Source organism: Ostrea edulis, chromosome 6, assembly GCF_947568905.1.
Source record: "Ostrea edulis chromosome 6, xbOstEdul1.1, whole genome shotgun sequence".
NCBI classification, from domain to species: Eukaryota; Metazoa; Mollusca; class Bivalvia; order Ostreida; family Ostreidae; genus Ostrea; species Ostrea edulis.
In genome coordinates, this window is record NC_079169.1 from 75,521,311 (window position 1) to 75,542,971 (window position 21,661).

The 21,661-nt window shown below is 35.0% G+C and overlaps 1 protein-coding gene across 3 annotated transcripts; it reads left to right on the top strand.

Annotated features, from left to right (window-relative positions):
* Positions 1-3,526: 3,526 nt before the first annotated feature.
* Positions 3,527-16,019, top strand: LOC125647616 (probable dolichyl pyrophosphate Glc1Man9GlcNAc2 alpha-1,3-glucosyltransferase). Of its 3 annotated transcripts, none has more exons than XM_048874368.2 (13): positions 3,527-3,618; positions 9,305-9,383; positions 9,893-10,086; positions 11,663-11,786; positions 12,700-12,768; positions 12,948-13,068; positions 13,279-13,382; positions 13,572-13,692; positions 13,797-13,930; positions 14,106-14,245; positions 14,404-14,501; positions 14,922-14,994; positions 15,764-16,019. In XM_048874368.2, the coding sequence occupies exons 1-13, from the start codon at positions 3,554-3,556 to the stop codon at positions 15,999-16,001; spliced, it is 1,560 nt and encodes a 519-aa protein (XP_048730325.2). In that variant the 5' UTR covers positions 3,527-3,553; the 3' UTR covers positions 16,002-16,019. The 3 variants fall into 3 exon arrangements, with proteins under 3 accessions (XP_048730325.2, XP_055996771.1, XP_055996770.1); XM_056140796.1 differs by lacking the exon at positions 3,527-3,618 and adding an exon at positions 4,569-4,587 and having other exon boundaries at positions 15,764-16,017; XM_056140795.1 differs by lacking the exon at positions 3,527-3,618 and adding an exon at positions 9,058-9,127 and having other exon boundaries at positions 15,764-16,017.
* The last annotated feature ends 5,642 nt before the right edge of the window (positions 16,020-21,661 follow it).

Sequence of the window (21,661 nt, forward strand, 5' to 3'; positions counted from 1 at the left end):
TAAGTAACCAGCCTATCCCATTTCCGATTGACCGAGACAGTCACGATTTTTATGCCTCGTTTCAACACATGTTTTATACCTGGGTACAAAATTGCACGTGTATCGAGTCATTCTTTATTAAAGGTAGCTCACTACATTAAAGCTTATACTGACACTACGTCACAAGATGGCGATTTTGTGGCGACAGACCTAAGTCGTTAAAACAGGTAGTGACAGTTCCATCGCCAAACGCTCGGCATTAAATGTGAATGTCACAGGTTCTCGAAGATGACCTTAAAAACGGATGTCCTGTGTCACAGTAGGTGTGGCACGCTAAAGAGCCCTCACTGCTCAATGGCCGTAAGCGCCGAGCAAAGGCCTAAATTTGAAGCCATTCCCCGGTCTTGGTGACGTCTCCATATGAGTGAGAAATTCTCGAGTGAGACGTTAATCAAGATACAATCAATCAATCATTAAATGTTTTGTGAAATTATTTGTTTGTCTTTCATCGTAGCTCAGTGGTTAAAGCATTGGACTGATGAACTGCAGATCTCAAGTTCAAATCCGCCAGTCTTTTGTTCATGTTTTGAATTTTTTTAAAAATCAAATTTGAATATTTTCTGCCTTTTTGGCATATATACTTATCATATGTCATCATATCTTTTATGATTAAATCAATTCGTACTGATTTGAGAAACTATTTCAGAGTGTAGTGAGCCACCTTCATTTCAAGTTGAGAACCGAGCTATAATTCGGTACTCGTATTTAAAAGGTAAAACAGGCTAGGAAATTCACGGCGAGTTATCCGATGTTTATGGTTATTCTGCACCATGAAAGGTGAAGATAACGAACAGTGATCAATCTCATAACTCCTACAAGCAATACAAAATAGATAGTTGGGCAGACACGGACCCCTGGACACACCAGAGGTGGGATCAGGTGCCTAGGAGGAGTAAGCATCCCCTGTCGACCGGTCACACCCGCCGTGAGCCCTATATCCTGTTCAGGTAAACGGAGTTATCCGCAGTCAAAATCAGTGTGCCAAGAGCGGCTTAACTCTTATGCTCAGGTTGAATTCTGGGTAGGGGGATTCAAACGCGGTAGAACGTCTTTAGAAAATGAAGCCAGGTCTGGATGTCACCGACGAAGAAATGTGTAAGAAAATTCGGGATCTGGTATACTCTGATAGGCGAATTCAGGTGGAAGAAATAGCGCAGGCATTGGGCATTTCACATGGTAGCGTTTCAACAATCTTACATGGTCGTTTATGCGCAATCTAACAGCCCGTTGGGTCCCCAAATCCCTTAGTGATGAGCAAATGGCAAACAGAGCATCAGTATGCAGCGCCTTGTTGAAGCGTTTTAGGTCAAAAGATGATTTTCTTTTGCGTCTGGTGATTGTAGATGAGACTTGGGTTCATTATTATGAGCCAGAGAATAAAGCTCAGAGTCGTCAGAAGGTAGGGGATGGCTCCCCGAGGGCAAGAAGTTCAAGACGCAACCATCTGCTGGCAAGGTGATGGCCACAGTATTTTGGGACGCAATTAAGGCGTTATTATGTTGGACATTTTATCCAAGAGAAGTACAATAACTGGAGTGTACTCTGCAAACTTGCTATACCAGCTGAGAACCGCCATCCGTGAAAAACGCCGAGGTAAACTCTCTAAAGGTGTTTTGCTGCAACAGGACAACGCGAGAGTCCACACTTGCAAAGTTGCAATGGATGCTGTAAAGCGAAACGGATATGAATTAACACCACATCCTGCCTATTCGCCTGACCTAACTCCTAGCAACTTCTTACTATTCCCAAACTTGAAAAAGGATATCCATTGACGTCATTTCCGGTTTGACGAAGAAGACGCAACAGCAGTTGAGGAGTGGGTCAATGGAAAGGACCCTGACTTTTTCAGTTCTGGGCTGATGGCATTTGAACACCGTTGGTCTAAGTGCATCACACTATTTATAAAGGGCAATTACATCGAAAAAGAAGAGGTGGATCTCAACCGGAAATAAGTTAGGCTGATTACTTATTGACTCGCCCTCGTACCTTAGGTCTTTCCTTTCATATTCATTTTCAAATTGGTAAAGAAACAGATCTTCATTGGTATGGAACGAAACATCAGAGAAATGGGGAAAAGGGCAATTAACATAAATAATGTCATTCGTAGTTGCAAACAGTACAGTATCACCAGTAACCATATTTCGATTACAAGGCAAGACATTAATATCAAAAACGTTCGACACGGAACAACGGGATGTGATATATCAAGTGCAGCAAAGTCAAACAGTATGCATATAGATCATCCAGTATGCTGAGTGTAGTGCATTTATAGTAAATCTTTCATAAGGACAAATAGATAGGAGAAGGGGGGCTGTTTTTAATCAGACTGTCATAAGGATTGAATCAAATCCTTTGTAACCTTGAGTGCGGTGTTCTATCTGTAGGGAGGGTATACTGTCCTGATAGTATTATGTCCTGATTGACCTGATTACATATATTTCCAAACTATGAAATTATGAAGTGCATTAACGAAAGTGTTTTTTTAAAACTTAAAATATGGACATTCTATTATCAGGACTTAATCCTACCTATCTGTACGGTTGTTTATGATGTGTTGGGGTGGGGTGGGGATACTGACACCATAAACTGCGGACATTTGTGCCGTTAATGGTGTAAAAGTTACTATAAATTGAATCATGATAAGTTTATGAAAATGATTTAGAAAAGTGGATGTTTTCTGTAACATACATGTATTCACATAGACTGAACATATTTTTGGGTGTATATATATATAAAAGCACAGAAAATTTCACTTTATTTGGATACCCACTTCTGCCACTACCCAGGGTTGAACTCACGACCTGCGGAACCAAATCTTCTAGCAGCATGTAACCAGCGCACTAGACCGCTCGACCATCTAGGCAAGTCAAAAAATTTGCTTTCGGTGACGATGAAGAGGATCATACATGATACACATTGCATTCGAAATATTTTATATAAAGCATGGAAATAGCAATGACCTCTTAAATGAACATAACTGCCCTAAGTGAAGATATATTTAATATAAAGCACACAAAATTTCACTTTATTTGGATACCCACTTTTTGTCTTACCTAGATGGTCGAGCGGTCTAGTGCGCTGGTTACATGTTGCTAGGAGATTTGGTTCCGCAGGTCGTGAGTTCAACCCCGGGTAGGAACGGAAGTGGGTATCAAATAAAGTGAAATTTTCTGTGCTTTATATTAAATATATCTGCACTCAGGGCAGTTATGTTCATTTAATATATATATATATATATATATATATATATATATATATATCACAAGTATGATGTTATTTGTTTTGATGAAATCATGCAGGATTCACCACAAAATATTCCAGGGTCTGCATCTCCTTTTGAGCTTATTGCTAATTAATTCGATAAAATCCATGCATTTTCTTTACGGAATTAAATGTTCCTGAAGTGATAGTTTCGTAAAATAGATATTCACAAGCTCTTAGTTTAAAAAGCGCTTGCTTATATGGTAAACTTACGTTGCCCAGGAAAAGCACAATTAACATTGAAGGGGGAAAAATGAGAGAGGTTTGGCAAGTTTCCCTTGCAGTCAGCTGCATCAAACTTCTCCTTATCCCTTCCTAGTAAGTTCGTTTCTTAGTTACTATTTAAAGATTTCTGTAGAATTTTTATTTTGTTTATATGAGAATCGGAGCTCTGATATGCAGATGAATGCAAACAAACACAAATGCTGATTTTATAGTCACATCTAGTCACTGTCAGTGCTTCTAGTTCTACGATATGTGTGTTTCACATATCAAATGAAGGGGTTATATAGAATATTGGTCCACGTATACGGACAACTGTTAAAGCATCTTAACATCTTGTTACGTGTTTTTATATAGACATTTGATCCTTTCCATTGAACGTGGGAAATATGATGTAAAAAAAAAAAAAAAAAAAAAAAAAAAAAGAAAGTGCATTAGAACATCATATTTAGAGTCAGTGTTTTGCTAATTTACAAACACAGGAGACCTGGTACAATGAAGAAGTCATTATATGATTGAGAAAATATGGTTTACATGCTTTTATCAGGTTGGGAACACTTCCCCTATAGCGAGATATTCTCGCTAAAACGCGATTATCCCTCTCTAGCGAGAATAAATATATCCCGTACAACCGAGAAAAACACCCGCGGAGTACATCTTTTCGTGATTCACGTGAAAAGAAGAAAAAGTGCTAAAATGTCTGATACTTCTGCAAATATATGAATCAAAACAAAAACACTCACGATGTGTATTGGATTTCGGACTGCTTCCCTCTTACGCAGCAACTTTGATATGCAATTTCATTACTATGTTGTCAATTTCTTAGAAACAATTCGCATCATGTTGAGTGCGTGTCGCACTTATTCAGCGTTGCACGGGATTTGCCATTATTTTCAATAAAGACGCCAAAACACCTGTTTATGGTAATGTTTATTTCTCTCTAAAGAGGGATAATCGCGTTTTAGCGAGAATATCTCGCTATAGGGGAAGTGTTCCCAACCTGTTTATGAAATTCATTTTCACATCTCAGAGCAACATGGACTTGAGTGGATGACATTCAAAATGGTAAATACTAAATAGAATCATTAACATCATCATCCATTTGGATTATCCAGGCCAAATCAATCCTTTTGCAAGGGTGAGGCCTGGCTCTCCTCTTGAGATCAAAGTTTGTTTTCCCATACTTAGTGATCCATTGGATTGAATATCCAATCCTGTAGACTCTAGGTGTCTCATCCCATGTCAGCTTTTGTCTACCTGGAGCTCGATATCCAGTGACATTCAATGTACGAACCTGTGGTATCCAACCTGTACTATGCTTAACATGGCCTAACCATCTCAGCCTATATGTCTGGAGAACATCAGCGATGTTTCTGATGTTAAGCTAAGTAATAAGAGACTCAAAGGTGACATTCACTTCAGGATTGAGAAGGCAGATCCATTTGATCACGGCTTTGTCATTGCGTATGACCTATCCAATCCTGTAGACTCTAGGTTATCAAACTTTTTTGAGCACGTTTTCATACTCAAACTCTGTGCTTTAAATCGTACTCATACTCATAAGTGAAGGTTATAAAACTTTTAGAAAATTATTCCCATACTCAAATGGAGTGCATGCTCAAGATTTTTCGAGTATGTTAGGAGCTTGCTCAAAGTTGTACTCAAAACAAACATGGTTGAGATTGAGTATAAATACTGTACAGTGAAAGTTTTATAACCTCCAGTCCAGGTTTAACAATAGGATGCGTTCCATTGTTTCCATTAATTCTCATGGAATATTAACAATATTTTGACTAATCTGACAAATACTTGTTTATATTTGAAATAATTAAAAAGAATTAAGATCCAAGTTGGTGACAGTAGGTCATGTGATAATTAAGCAACCATGAGGAAGTTTTGGGCTGACAGATAGGAGTGTTGCCAGACTGTTTTAATACTTGTACATGCATGTACTTACAGGCTGAGTCTCGCATGTAAATGTATGAGGCATAATTGCATAATTTTCAAATCTAAAATGCATGTATGATACATGTATTTTAGGAAAGAAATTTTTATAATACGGGGATATTTTTTGAAAGCCAAAAGTCTGGAAATGTTCTTGTGTCTGTCATTTGGCAGATGCTGCATAATGGGAGTACATGTATAAGAATACAGGCACACAGGGGAGACAATTTTTTTTCTCTAGATCATGATGCAGCTGAACACAAAAATTTCCATTGTTCAATCACACACATCATTACAAGTAGTCAGTAAAATTGAGGTCACTGTCAGTAGATGAGAAATCAAAAATTGTATATTTGATCAATCATTTATTTTTCATTTTAATTTGTATAGTTGACATTGTATATACAGGCAAATGAATTTTTTTCATGTGAATTAACATTTGATGCTCTTTTTACATGGAATTCATTTCAAAATTTTCAAGGGAAATTCAGGTGAAATTCACGTGAGGCACATTTGCCTGTGTAGATTGTATACATTAATTCTTGCAACTTGTTCAAGATTACAGGACTGAACAAAATAAATTCACAAGGCAAATGACTCCTAAAATTCATATTAATCACTATGATTGTAAAGGATTTTAAGCTGGTCTGTCTTACCTACCCAGGCCTAATTGTGTCCTTGCAATTCATTGCGATAGGGGATATAGTAACGGGCCTGTTCATGTGTTGATATGTAGGTGTGTATAACACTGAGTTTATAGACACTCCAAAGGCCACATTTTTTGCTCCATGAATTTTATACTTCTCATGTAGCTTTGTTATCAAGAGAGTAAGAACCCTATTGATTTTTGGGTCCAAAGGTCAATGTCACTAATTTTAAGGTCATGGTCACTACAGGACTTCAAAGAAAAAGTTTGTAGACACTTTTTAGCTCACCTGAGCTAAAAGCTCAAGTGAGCTTTTCTGATCACCCATATTCCGGCGTACGTCCGTCTGTAAACTTTTAACATTTTTGACTTCTCAAAAACCACTGGACCAATTTCAACCCAAATTGGCACAAAGCATCCTTAGGTAAAGGGAATTCTAAATTGTTAAAATAAAGGGTCAGGCGACCTTACAAGGGGAGATAATCAAGAAAAGGTGAAAATAGAATAGGGTCATTAAAAAATCTTCTCAAGAACCACTGGGCCAGAAAAGCTGAGATTTATATGAAAGCTTCCTGATGTAGTGCAGATTCTAAATTGTTAAAATCCTGGCCCCCGGGGGTCGGATGGGGCCACAATAGGGGATCAAAGTTTTACATACAAATATATAGGAAAAATCTTTAAAAATCTTCTTCGCAAGAACCACTGAGCCAGAAAAGCTGAGATTTATATGACAGCTTCCTGATGGAATGCAGATTCAAGTTTTTTAAAATCCTGGCCCCCGGGGGGTAGGATGGGGCCACAAGGGGAGGGGGATCAAAGTTTTACATACAAATACATAGGAAAAATCTTTAAAAATCTTCTTCTCAAGAACCATAGGGCCAAAGAAGTTCTCATTTACATGAAAGCTTTCTGACATAGTGTAGATTCAAGTTTGCAAAAACCATGGCCTCCAGGGGTAGGTTGGGGCCATAATAGGGACTACGGTTTTACATGCAAATATATATGGAAAGTCTTCTGATATGGACCAAGGTGAGCGATGTGGCCCATGGGCCTCTTGTTTTTTGTTTTTTCTCCATTGATTTCATATTTCGCATGTGGCTTTGTTATTAAGAGATGAAGAACCCTAATATTGATTTGAAAGTCAAGGTCACAATGGGACTTCATAGGAAGAGCTTGAAGACACTCATTGTGAGGGAATATGCCTCACCTCACAAAGCTCATGTTTTAATGGCTGCACTTGCCTATAGAACTCAGTTTGAATCAAAAGGAGTTTTAAGGCAAGACGCATTTATTCACTGCTCTGTTGTTGTGAGAGAAGTTGTGGCCCAAACTCATTCAATTGAAGGCTTACACTCATTCCTCAGTCATTGTGAAAGGAGGTTCTGCAGAAAAATCCCAGAGTTATGGTATGAACAAACCCAACATAGACCGGGTACTCTAGTTAGCACTGCTACAGGTCAGTGGCCGATATCAATATCAACTGTTATCACCTACACACTCTTGCCGGACACTCTGAGATGACCTCCACATTTAATCTCAGTAAAATTTGATAATACTCAAGATTTAAGGTCAAGTTCCAAGATGTAACAGGATCCAATATTTATTTAATATTTTTTTAAAATAAACTTTGAATGAAAGTCTTAAGAAAAATTTGTGAAGCATATCTTTATTGTACATTTTAAAGTTGGTGTCTGTGTGCTTATTTTAGAGCAATGACCTTTTTGCAATTGAAATTCAATATTTAGCTAATTCAAATATGCATTTGTTATGATTAGCAGGATTAAATCTCCTTAATAAATGTATTAAAATATAAAGTAAAATAATTTAACAAAAATGAAATTCATAAAGATATTCATAACATCTTTAAGTATCAATTGTGACCTTTTTGCACTTAAGTTTTAATAATATTTTTGTCTTAATACTCTAAAATTTTCAAATTCTTCAAAAGTTTTTCAGAAACTCATAAAATCAACATCTTAATCTCCTAATTTAAAATAAATGAAATTGAGGGTCCAATGTTGACCCTGCAAGTGCAATTCAAAGATGATATTTTATATTTAAAGGCTTATGTACACCTATCAAAAATATTCACCTAGTAAGCCCTTCTTCAAAACATGAAAACCCCCATTTACTTATCAGTTAATGAAATGCCTAAAATTCTCGGTATGAATCTTAGAAGATTATAGTTTATCTTCAATGTCAACATGGTATGAATCTTAAAAAGATTATAGTTTGTCTTCAATGTTAACATTACAATCAAGTAGGAAGCACTTTGAAAGGGTAAATTGTATAGAAATCTGAGTTTTCATCCTTTTCATCTGAAAACCATTCACAAAATACAGTCCCTTTTAGATAGTGTGCGTAAACCAGACATAAGATAAATTATATATATATTTACTGGCTGTAATAGCATAGCAGAAATTAGGATGCTGACTTCACAACTTGGAGGCTTGACCTCAATTTTCATGGTATTATAATATAATTACTTAACTATTTTGAGTTGTACAAAGAAATGCCCCATAACTAAAGGAGTGACAAGTTATTTCCACAGCCTTCTAACAATAAACATGATGCATCAATCTTGGTGCCTAAGAACATTTACCATAGATATTGACTGTTCCTACACCAAGTACCTAGTACGTATTAAAAGCGAAAATCACATGTCTTTCAGATATGACCTTGAAAACGGAGATCAAGTGTCATGGTAGGCATTTGTACGATAAAGAATTCTCACTGCTATGGCCCCGATCACCATGCTTAGATAAATCTGTGACACTTCACCTACAGCCGGTGATCAGCTCTATATGAGTGGAAAAATTTTCAAATGTAAAACAACAGAAAAACACAGATGCTTATTATGTGTACCAATCATTTGACAGTTTACAGATGAGTCACTATGTACATTGTACAGTAAGAGGTTTTGAAGCAGGTCTATTCCTCCATGTAGACCAAACTTGCTTGGATTATATCTTCAGAGATGCATACTCCTGTGATACACTACATTGATAATATTAAGTACTAATTGCATTGTTCATTGTTTTAAGGATTTATTTCAATTTGGATTCTGACTTTCCTCTTTTTATGATGATGGCAGTTGTTGTAATATGTGTACTGACAACACATGAGTTGCAAATGACATTTTCAGAAGTAAAGGAATATATAAGATAATAATATGTATATGAATTGTTTCAGCCATTCAACAGATTTTGAAGTTCACAGAAACTGGTTAGCAATAACATTCAGCAGACCTCTAGAACAGTGGTACTATGAGGTAAATATCACTATTGCCATTTATACACAGTACATTTATGTTGAAGTTTTTGTTTTGATTCACAATTTCATGGTTCAGCCAAACAGAAATCCCTGTTTGTACAATTTTGAGTACAGAAATACCATATCTCTGCTTGTATTTTTAGTTTTAAATTAGTAAAAAAAAAATTATGAATTTACACTGACTTTGCTTAAATCCCAACTTTATACGACACAAAGAGGTTGTCAGAATAAAACAAAACCATTCATATAAAGTGTAATGTCAGTTTTTAAACCAATAATGATGAAATGAATTTGCTACACCTAAGGTTGGTCTGTGTCTAGTTTGGTTGTTCTTGACAATGAACGTTCCAAATAAATACCTTTTTTTTTTAAAATGAGCTAAAGAGTGCAGAAAGCTATGCAACCTTTTGTCTATTTTGATTTTAGTAGCAGGAAAATAATGTGAAGGAAAAAATGTTTAATTAGATTCATAATTACATTCCATGGATAGTACATTTATGTTTTCAGAAAACATCAGAATGGACCTTGGATTATCCCCCTTTCTTTGCATGGTTTGAGTATTTCCTTGCAAAAGTGGCTTACTATTTTGACAAGGACATGTTGAGGTTGGAGAATCTGAATTATGCAAGTGAGGCCACTGTCCTTTTTCAGCGACTTTCTGTTATAGTAACAGATTTTATCCTGGTGCTAGCTGTCAACAAGTAAGAAAATGATGGATGTGAAGTGTTCAAGATGTCTAATGATGTATACTTTGTCTATTGCCAAGATTCTTATACCTCTCATCTAATAATGTAAACTTTGCTTAAAGCCAAGATACTTCTATCACTTGTTCAGAGGTTTATGTTATACAAATTCAGTTGACTTAAAAACAATTCCTGAACTTCATAGAATTTGGTTTATGAATATGATTTATACTTAACATTTTTATGGGGTCATTCATTTATGAATATAATTTGTACTCAGCATTTTTTATGCCCGTTAGATCAAAGAACGGGGGCATATTGTTTTTGTTCTTGTGACCCAGACCTTGGGGTTTAACCCAAATTTCAAAAATTTGACCTTGCTCACAACTTTGGAATGGAAAGTGTTAGGGCTCTCATATTTCATTTGATCATTCCTTGTGATGTGGCCTTTCTTGTGTTACCAAATTTTTTACCTTGTGACCTTGGAGTTTGGTCTACTTTTAAGAAAAATGAATGTAGGTAATATCTCCTGAGCTATTTTGTATATAATTTCCTTTTGACAAGACCTTTCATATGTTTCTTTGTTGCCATCAGTAGCATAGTGTTTCACAAACATAAATATAAAATTAGACATGGGATTCCATTAAGATTATCACCAAATTTCCACAACATAGTTGTCAGTTCTGCATTACTATTATTTATATTGAATAGATACACAAGTCATTTAATAGAATGGTATTCATAAACCTAATTTGTTTACATTATCAACCATGTTTATAGTGTGTACATAAACCTAATTTGTTTACATTATTAACCATGTTTATAGTGTGTACATAAACCTAATTTGTTTACATTATCAACCATGTTTATAGTGTGTACATAAACCTAATTTGTTTACATTATTAACCATGTTTATAGTGTGTACATAAACCTAATTTGTTTACATTATTGACCATGTTTATAGTGTGTACATAAACCTAATTTGTTTACATTATTAACCATGTTTATAGGGTGTGGACATAAACCTAATTTGTTTACATTATTAACCATGTTTATAGTGTGTGTACATAAACCTAATTTGTTTACATTATTAACCATGTTTATAGTGTGTGGACATAAACCTAATTTTTTTACATTATTAACCATGTTTATAGTGTGTACATAAACCTAATTTGTTTACATTATTAACCATGTTTATAGTGTGTGGACATAAACCTAATTTGTTTACATTATTGACCATGTTTATAGTGTGTACATAAACCTAATTTGTTTACATTATTAACCATGTTTATAGTGTGTGGACATAAACCTAATTTGTTTACATTATTGACCATGTTTATAGTGTGTACATCAACCTAATTTGTTTACATTATTGACCATGTTTATAGTGTGTACATAAACCTAATTTGTTTACATTATTAACCATGTTTATAGTGTGTGTACATAAACCTAATTTGTTTACATTATTGACCATGTTTATAGTGTGTACATAAACCTAATTTGTTTACATTATTAACCATGTTTATAGTGTGTGGACATAAACCTAATTTGTTTACATTATTAACCATGTTTATAATGTATGCTTCTGTTTTAGGTTCTGTAATTTTATGAAAAGTTCATGGACCGAATCCAAATCATCTGATAGCAGCGTGTACTCCAACAAAGCCTTGGTTCTGTCGATTCTCATTTTGTGTAACTTTGGGCTGTTGATAGTGGATCATATCCTTTTACTTGTGTACAAGATTAAAATCGTGTGTGAATAACACATATTGTGACTCTTCTTCTAAGTCAAATGAGTAGTGACTTGTTTGCCAATCACCCGGTTTATGACTGTATAACGGAGGTCCTGTGTCATGGAAGGCATTTGCACAATAAAGAACCCCCACTATTACAACCATAGGCACCATGCGCAAGTCAAAATTTGTGGCACTTCACCGAAACCTGGTTACGTCTCCGTGTGGGTGAAAATTGTCAAATGGGATGAAAACACTACCAAAAAAAAGTTAATTTCATTCAATCCTTGTATTTGAGTCAGAAAATATGTGTACAGTGTTGTTTGATGGCTAAAACAGGCACCATCCTGTTGATGTAGTCTATAACCTTTCCAAGATTTATCTACTTTTTAGCTCTTCAGTAGTATTAACTGCTGTCATGAAGAAAAAAGAAACTTTTTTAAAAACACAAGTATTTTTACAAAGACGGTTGACGAGACAGCTTGATTGAAAGCAATTCCATGTGTGTATAGTTGTTTTTTTTGGTTTTTTTGTTGTTTTTTTTTATTTATTAATTTTTTATTTTACAAATATTGACATAAGACAGAAGAACATTTGCCATTTTTTTCTAACCACTTTCACACACTTCCATACTCACACTCATACATTTGTTGGTAAGTGCTTGCATTTTTAATATAATTGTAAGAGAAAAATGATAACAATACAGAGCTCGAGTAAATAGATAAAAGTACATGTGGCTTCAAAAGTAGGGGGAAAAAAACATTGCTTGAAATAGCAAAATTATGGGTTTTTTTATGTTGTCAAAAAGTGTTTTCCATACATGCCAGGTATTTTCAAATTTTTGTATTTCTTGTGTATTGTTTTTAAATAAATGTCCACACCGACCTTAACATCATTACATATTCACTTTCAATACAATGGCTTCATGTTTGGAATCCTTATATGGTCAATGACATGCATGTTACAGGTAAGGACATTTTTTTAGAATTCTTTCTTTTGCTTTGACATGTTTTAAATTTGTGTGTATATTCATACAGAGGCTCTTCCTGTATTACTTAGTTTAGATGCTCATAACTAATGATAGTACAGAACCCCCAAAATGCAGAAGAATTTTATTATGGATGATAGAATGAAGATGCTTTGTAGAATCAGGTCATTTGGGCAGCCATTTGGTTTGCAGTGTTGCTGAACTTCAAACACATATACCTTTACATTGCTCCTGCCTACTTCATCTATCTGCTGAGACATTACTGCTTTAAATCAAACGGTAAGTCATGCGGAGGCCTGATGCTGACACATAATTAATTTTTAAAAACGGTAATTTATAGTACCAGTGTGCGTTAATTTTGTGTCATTGTACTTGTTATTTACTACCCATGGATATAGCATCCCCCCATTTTGATTGTTTTTGAATCAATAATAACATTTAGCAAGTACCTTATTCGTATTCAATTATTATTGTTTGTGTTTATTTTAGATGGAAGTTTCCAGCGGTCATCATTTTCACCATTTCGTCTCATTTCTCTGGGTCTTGTTGTCATTTATGTGTTTGCATTATCTTTTGGACCATTTCTGTATTTAGTAAGTTCAATACATATTTACTCATCTCTCACACTATCATTATTATCCACAAAATTTATTGCAATTTTTTTCATTTAATAAAATAGACTAATAAAATTTGCCCAGTGGTACATATGTATCTCTCATTATTTCCCATGTAAAGATTTCTTGGCAAATCGAAATTATCCTGAATGTTTCCTTTTTATATAGAAACAGGTGCCACAGGTTTTGTCTCGGTTATTTCCCTTCAAGAGAGGGCTGTGCCATGCCTACTGGGCTCCCAACTTTTGGGCTTTGTATAACTTTGTTGACAAAGTTTTAACAATGATAGGTGAGAAATCTTTATAATGATGAACAAATAGTTTTTTGTTAAAAGCTTAATTTCTCAACTCCAGTGACTGCACTGATTTAATGCATTGTGATTATTTAAAACAGGATCTAGATTACATTTTACAACCGGTGCCCCTTCTGCAGTGATGACAGGGGGATTGGTTCAAGAATTCCATCATGTTGTGTTGCCATCTGTTCCCCCTGTTGCTACTCTTATAGCAACACTTCTTTCTATTGTGGTTTGTAGTCTAGTTTTTATAAAATGTTGATACATGAAATATGACACATATGGGCTTGAAAATTAGAATATTTGGAAAAATGATTTGTTTATGGTGTATCATTTTGGATGAAATTCTCATCATTGACAAAGTTTTTCAGGATTTTTACTAAAATTGTGAACTTTTCATATTGCAGCCAGTCATGTATCATATGTGGGTTACTTCAAAAGGACCAGAAAGTTTTGTCAGAGCAACTGTCCTGTGTGCTTTTGGATCATACTTGTTTGGCTGGCATGTTCATGAAAAAGCCATCCTCCTCATCATTTTACCATTATGGTATATATATAATTCACTTCCTCTGTATCTTTTTTTTTTACATTTAGATTTATTAAAAACCTTCAATTATGAAACACTATCATTTTCAATGCAAGATTTTCCTTCTATCCAATTTATTCATGATTTCATAATCCATATGTACATGTTTGTATTTCTAGTTTGTTGGTGTTCAACAAAAAAGAAGATGCCTCCATTTTTCTGATCCTCTCTACAACAGGACACTATTCTCTTTTTCCGTTGCTATTCACACAAGCTGGTATGTTTGCTTTTGTGTATTTTTTCAAGTCGTATTCATTTGTGACACATGTGCCTATGACTTCATATTTCTCTAAGATAAGTTATGCATAAGCAATTGTTTATTTTCCTTTACATTTTTATGGGTAGTTTGGAGACAGATCTACAGCTACATGCATGCTCATGCGTTCTCTTTCAAAAGGATAGGTTCAAAACCACTACAACTTTCTGTTTTTAGACTTGGGGGGGGGGGGGGGGGGGGTAGCACAGGCACATGTTTCTGTAAATAATATTATGGCATCTGTGTACTAAGAATTAACGCTTATTCTTAATAGCAAATAGACATCGTAAATTTATTTAAAGAAACAAGTGCCTGTGGGGGAGAGGCAGTATTTTATTATTTACAGCTTAATCATTAACACATTCATGCTCTTCATTTCAGAAACCATGACCAAAATTGTCTTGATGTTAACGTATTCTGTGTGTGCATTTTCTAGTCTTGGATATATTTACAAGTGAGTTTTTTAAAGATACCTGACATTGAATATTTCAATATTAAGTACTGTAGAATCATTTAAAGTCGTGGGGGCCAATTTTCGTGGATTACTGAATTTTTACGGGTTCATGGGGACGTAATTTCGTGGATTTATATATTTGTAAGATTCTTGTATACTACATGTAGTTGTCTTTATTCGTTGAGGATGTAAATTCGTGGGTGAGGGGTACCCACGAATTCCACGAAAATTGAGCCACCACGAATTCTAATGATTCCACAGTATTCCAAAGTCACAACACATAATTAGGGCCCCACATGAAATGCAGTAGCCTTATAGAAATAACACTGTCTATCCATCTGTCAACGCTTTACTGTGATACATACAGATTTTGTACAGATATATTTTAAAATGAGAGAAAGAAACTTATAGATTTTGGTGGTCATATAACATTTATCATGACACAATAATGCAAAAACAGTTTTCAGGGTAGCAATTTAAAATTTTATACAGAAGGAGTTGACCATAAGAGAAAGACACCTTTTAATTAGGGCCCTGCATTGAAAATAGTGGCAGCCCTATAGCAATCACATTGTCTATCTGTCCATCATCATACTTGTTGTGACAAGATATCTAGAATAGTATACAATATAAAGCTTTTGTATTTTATTTTCAGTTATATATGTTCTTAGCTAGTGCTAATATTAAATGTGTTGTAATATTTTTGGACAACATGATATTTAATTACAATGTTTATAAACAAGAACAATATAATTTTTTCTATTTTTAGTTCTTGTTGGAATTGGAAGTCCCTGCCTCTTCTGAATTCACTGGAATCTGTATATATTATAGGACTTATTCCATTGGAACTATGGAACAGTGCAATATTTCCTTTATTTAACATTTCCAAAAAATTTCCATTTTTACCTTTAATGTTAATTTCCGTGTATTGTTCTGTGGGAGTAATTTACTCATGGGTCAAGTTTTACAAGATAACTTTACTGGACACAAAAATGAAATCTCAATAAATATGTTTTGAAAAAATTACTTCAGTTATTTTCAATGCAGTGGAATAGGGTGCTATACTAGTTTAATGCAATGATGCAAGAGAGTGGGTGGGTGAATGAATGTTAGTGCTGGGTACCAGTATAATCTACATCATCACTGGTACCATTCCCATGTTCAGAATCCTAAAACTAAGTGATTTGATCATTGGTACATCAAATACAACAGGAATTAATGAGGCTCACTTAACTTCTGTTGTGAAAGTTTCCAAAGTACTTTGTGATGCTCCAGACGAAATTTTGGAGTACAGGCATAAATAGAGTTACAGACCAATGCAGACCAAATGCAATCATACTCCACTCTCTAACAAATGATGTAAAATCAATGAAGGCGGACTCATTTGTTGACAAATTGTATGACATAGCTTGCAAACGCATCTACCAGAAATGTCCTTGTGGCATAGCCTGCCCTTTTAACACCAAGCATAGACAGCAAAGAATTCACAACTAAGCTCAGCTGATCAAGCAGAAATAACTGCATTTCAGCTGTTTTGGTAGACCACAGCAACATATTCTTGCTTGGTTACCTGACAAATTGATGTGGTCCTTCTTAAAAAGAGAGGATCATCCATTCTTGCTGACAATGTTAGATGTCCTATTCATACTGTTTCAATGTTCCCATGATGTCACTTAGCAAGAGCAGATCTAAGGAAAGATAGGCAAGAAACAATACCATTGTTTCATGTAACCCTGTTGAAAAGATTGCTGATTCTGAAAACTCATGGCACATCTAATAGATCCAATCATTTCCCAACAGATGCTTTGGCTACTGCATAAAATGTAAGAGTTCTGGGAACCAGGTTTTTAGCCTACCTGATCCAAAAGCTCAAGTGAGCTTTTCTGACTGCCTGTTGTCTGACCGTCTGTCTGTAAACTTTTTACATTTTCGACTTCTTCTCCAGAACCACTGGGCCAATTATAACCAAACTTGGCCAAAAGCATCCTTGGGTGAAGGGCGTTCAAGTTTGTACAAATGAAGGGTCATACCCCCTTCAAAGGGGAGATAATCGTAAAATAGGGTGGGGTCATTTAAAAATCTTCTCAAGAATCACTAGGCCAGAAGAGCTGACATTTACATGAAAGTATCCTTACATAATGCAGATTCATGTTTGTTAAAATCATGGCCCCTGGGGGTATGATGGGGCCACAATAGGGGATCAAAATTTTACATACAAATACATGTATATATGGAAAATCTTTAAAAATCTTCTTCTCAAGAACCACTGAGCCAGAAAAGCTGATATTTACATGAAAGCTTCTTGATATAGTGCAGATTTAAGTTTCTTAAAATCATGGCTCCCTGGGGAAGTATGGGACCACAATAGGGGATCAAAGTTTTACATACTTATATATAGGGAAAATCTTGAAATATCTTCTCAAGAACCACCGAGCAAGAAAAGCTATATTTTATTTACATGAAAGCTTCCTGACATAGTGCAAATTCAAGTTTGTTAAACTCATGACCCCAGGGGCTAAGATGAGGCCACAATAGGGGATCAAAGGTTTACATACCATTAAATAGATTTAAAAAAAAATCTTTTTAAGAACAATAGGGCCAAAGAAGTTTACATTTGCACGAAAGCTTCCTGCCATAGTGCAGATTCAAGTTTGTAAAAATCATGGTTCGGGGGGGAGGGGGGGGGATGATGGGGCCACAGTAGGGGATCAAAGTTTTTACTTACAAATGTATATGGAAAATCATTAAAAAACTTCTGATGAAGAATCACTGGGCCAGAAAAGTTTACATTTACATGAAAGCTTTCTGACATAGTGCAGATTCAAGTTTAATAAAAAAATTCATGGCCCCCAGGAGTAGGTTAGGGCCACAATAGGGATCAAAGTTTTATAAGCAGATATATATATATATATAGGGAAAATCTTTAGATATGAGCCAAGGTGACTCAGGTGAGCGATGTGGCGCATGGGCCTCTTGTTGTAGAAAAAAGTCATTTTCAACCCCCATTTGGTCCATGATTTCCCCCAAAAATTGATAATTGGATACTGTGTAAAATGTAAGAGGAGTTCTGAGAACCAGAGGGGGGGGGGGGGGGGGGGGGGGGTCGTAAAAACATTGATTTTATTTAACCCCCACTTAGCACCCAGGATGAAAATGAAAATTCCAAATATTACACATCTACAGGACACCATCAATCATCTTGCAAAAGATTGACTGACTACAGTGTAAATTTGTAAACTGTAAGAAGTTCTTGGAGCCAGGCTGGTTTTCTTCCCCGAACTGGATCCCAGGGTGAAAATGAAAATTCTGACACCATACGAGGGCTGTTCAATAGGTAATGTGTATTGTACCAAAGCGCAATAACGCTTTGCACGATTTCATGGATGATGCTACTCTTGAATAGCTTTGTTCAACCTTCAGCTCCACATAGTTTTAAACTTATAGTAAAATCAATAGAGCCAGTCATTGACCACTGTTGTAAAAATGGTTGGGAAACGGGTTGAGAATATTGAAGAAATTAGAGCTTATACAAAACTCGGTCATTCGGTAATGCAGATGATTTTTACTGAATTGGGGGAGGTTCATGGATCTGATAAGGTATCTTATGAGACAGCTCGTAGGTGGAGAACGAAATTTCTGACTGGCACAGAGTCCGTCAAAGATGCAGCAAAATCTAGCCGACCTGTGGCTGTAACAGGCAAGGCAAAAGTCAGGAAAATAATTGAAAGTGATGGCAGATATATGATTCGTGATATTGCCAAAGCTGTTGGCATATCACTATCGCGAGTGCATTTTATTTTGAAGCGTATTTTGAAAGTACGAAATATTTCTGCAAGATGGATACTACATTTATTGACAGATGACCGAAAACGGGTACGAGTACAAACCGCTAAGCAATTGCTCAAAATGTTTCCCAAATTCAATCAAAGACAATTTGCAAACATTGTTACTGGTGACGAAATATAGGTTCACTATTTCAGTAAGAAAAATTGGACATAAAATATGGCTAACTAAACACGGTAGAAGGCATGTATGGAGCGCCAAATTAACATAAACTTAAATAATTGAAGATATCTTCAATTCAATTATTGCTCTCTTTAATTGAATTAATGCGCGCATTAAATCAATTATTGCTCTCATCAAATGAATTAATGAGCGCTTCAATTCAATTATTGCTCTCATCAATTGAGTTAATGCGCGCATCAATTGAATTAATGAGAGCAATAATTGATTTAATGCGCGCATTAATTCAATTATTGCTCTCTTCAATTCAATTGATGCGCGCATTAATTCAATTAATGAGAGCAATAATAGATTTGATGCGCGCATTGATTCAATTATTGCTCTCTTCAATTCATTTGATGAGAGCATCAATTTAGTAGAAATATTGCTCGCAATAATTAATTTAGAGCTCGGTATAAATAATTTGATGATCTCTTTAATTCAATTGAAGATATCTTTAAATCATTTTCAATGCTTTTATATAAGGAATTAATGCTCGCATCGATTCTTTTCAATTGAATTGTAGCCCGCATCAATTCAATTGTTGATATCATTAATTCATTTGAAGAGATCATTAATTCAATTAAAGCGCGCATCAAATCAGCTGAAGAATTAATGCTCTCATCAATTCAATTAATGCGCGCAATAAATCAGAATTGAAGATATCATTAATTATTTGAAGAGATCTTTCATTCAATTGTTGCGCGCATCAAATGAATTGATGATATCTTCAAATAATTGATGATATCTTCAATTATTTGAGTTTATGTTAATTTGGCGCTCCATAGAGGCAAGCCACTGACAAACAAGTTGATGGCACAGGAGTTTCAACAGTCTCGATTGAAGTCAGCATTTCGCAAATTATAGTCGTTATAACGATCTATTTCGTTAATACAACCTATCATTGGGTCAAATGCTGTCTGACGTGTTTCATACCGATTGTTAGGCCGTTCTTGGCACACTGATTTTGACTACGAATAACTCCGTTTACCTGATCAGGATATACATGTAGGGCTCACGGCGGGTGTGACCGGTCGACAGGGGATGCTTATTCATCCTAGGCACCTGAGCCCACCCCTGGTGTGTCCAGGGGTCTGTGTTTGCCCAACTATCTATTTTGTATTGCTTGTGGGAGTTATGAGATTGATCACATTTTATTATCTTCGCCTTTCATATAGTACAATTAAATGAACATGCAATCACAAAACTAGGAGCGCCAAATTGACATAAACTCAGATAACTGAAGATATCTTCAATTATGTGAAGATATCATCAATTCATTTGATGCGCGCAACAATTGAATTAAAGATTTCTTCAAATAATTAATGATATCTTCAATTCTGAATTATTGCGCGCATTAATTGAATTGATGAGAGCATTAATTCTTCAGTTGAATTGATGCGCGCTTTAATTGATTTAATGATCTCTTCAAATGAATTGATGATATCAACAATTGAATTGATGCACGCAACAATTCAATTGAAGAGAGCAATAATTGATATAATGCGCGCATTAATTCATTTGATGAGAGCAATAATGGATTTAATGCGCATTAATTCAATCATTGCTCTCTTCAATTGAATTAATGATATCTTTAATTCATTTGAAGAGAGCAATAATTCTTTTAGAGAGAGCAACTATATAATTAAAGATATCTTCAATTCAACATATCCATAATTGAATTAATGATATCTTTAATTGAATTGTTGCTCTTTTTAAAAGAATTTGTGCGCGAATTAATTCCTTATACAAAAGCATTGTAAATGATTTAAAGATATCTTCAATTGAATTAAAGAGATCATCAAATTATTTATAACGAGCTCTAAATTAATTATTGCGAGCAATATTTCTACTAAATTGATGCTCTCATCAAATGAAAGGAAGAGAGCAATAATTGAATTAATGCGCGCATCAAATCTATTAATGTTCTCATTAATTGAATTAATGCGCGCATCAATTGAATTGAAGAGAGCAATAATTGAATTAATGCACGCATTAAATAAATTATTGCTCTCATTAATTCAATTGATGCGCGCATTAATTTGATGGAAGCAATAATTGAATTGAAGCGCGCATTAATTCATTTGATGAGAGCAATAATTGATTTAATGCGCGTATTAATTCAATTAAAGAGAGCAATAATTGAATTGATGATATCTTCAAATAATTGAAGATATCTTCAATCTGAGTTTATGTTAATTTGGCGCTCCATACAAAACAGCTCGTATATTGCAACTTCTCACATGCCATTTTTTCTAAGTGCCGCATAATGTACATTGTACGTTCTGGGTACATGTATTTCGTATTCCGGTCGATTACATGTATTTTAGAAAGTATTTAAGAAATATTTAAGTGATGCCAACTTTGATAAAAGACTCAAAGAAAGCATTTAGGTCCTCTGCTAAGAATTCTTTAAATATCTATGCTAAAATCTCTCTTTAGATGCTTCTATAAAATTAATAAATGACATTTTGATGTTTAAGAATGAAAAATATATTTCAAATTGATTGACCATTCTATAATTGTCAGTTATCAGGACATCATAACCACAGGCACCTGAAGTATGGATATTACTATATACGGTATACCGGTAGAAGGCCAATCTCTAAAGCTAATTACTAAAAGCGTGAAATGATTACATAAATTGAAAGAGGGATGAGATAGA

Excerpts from the sequence above, each read along its gene's own strand:
- LOC125647616 (XM_048874368.2), top strand. The coding sequence starts at position 3,554 with ATGAGAGAGGTTTGGCAAGTTTCCCTTGCAGTCAGCTGCATCAAACTT. Across the intron at positions 13,383-13,571 it reads TTGGACCATTTCTGTATTTA|AAACAGGTGCCACAGGTTTT; the intron begins GTAAGTTCAATA and ends CTTTTTATATAG. Across the intron at positions 13,931-14,105 it reads CAACACTTCTTTCTATTGTG|CCAGTCATGTATCATATGTG; the intron begins GTTTGTAGTCTA and ends TTCATATTGCAG.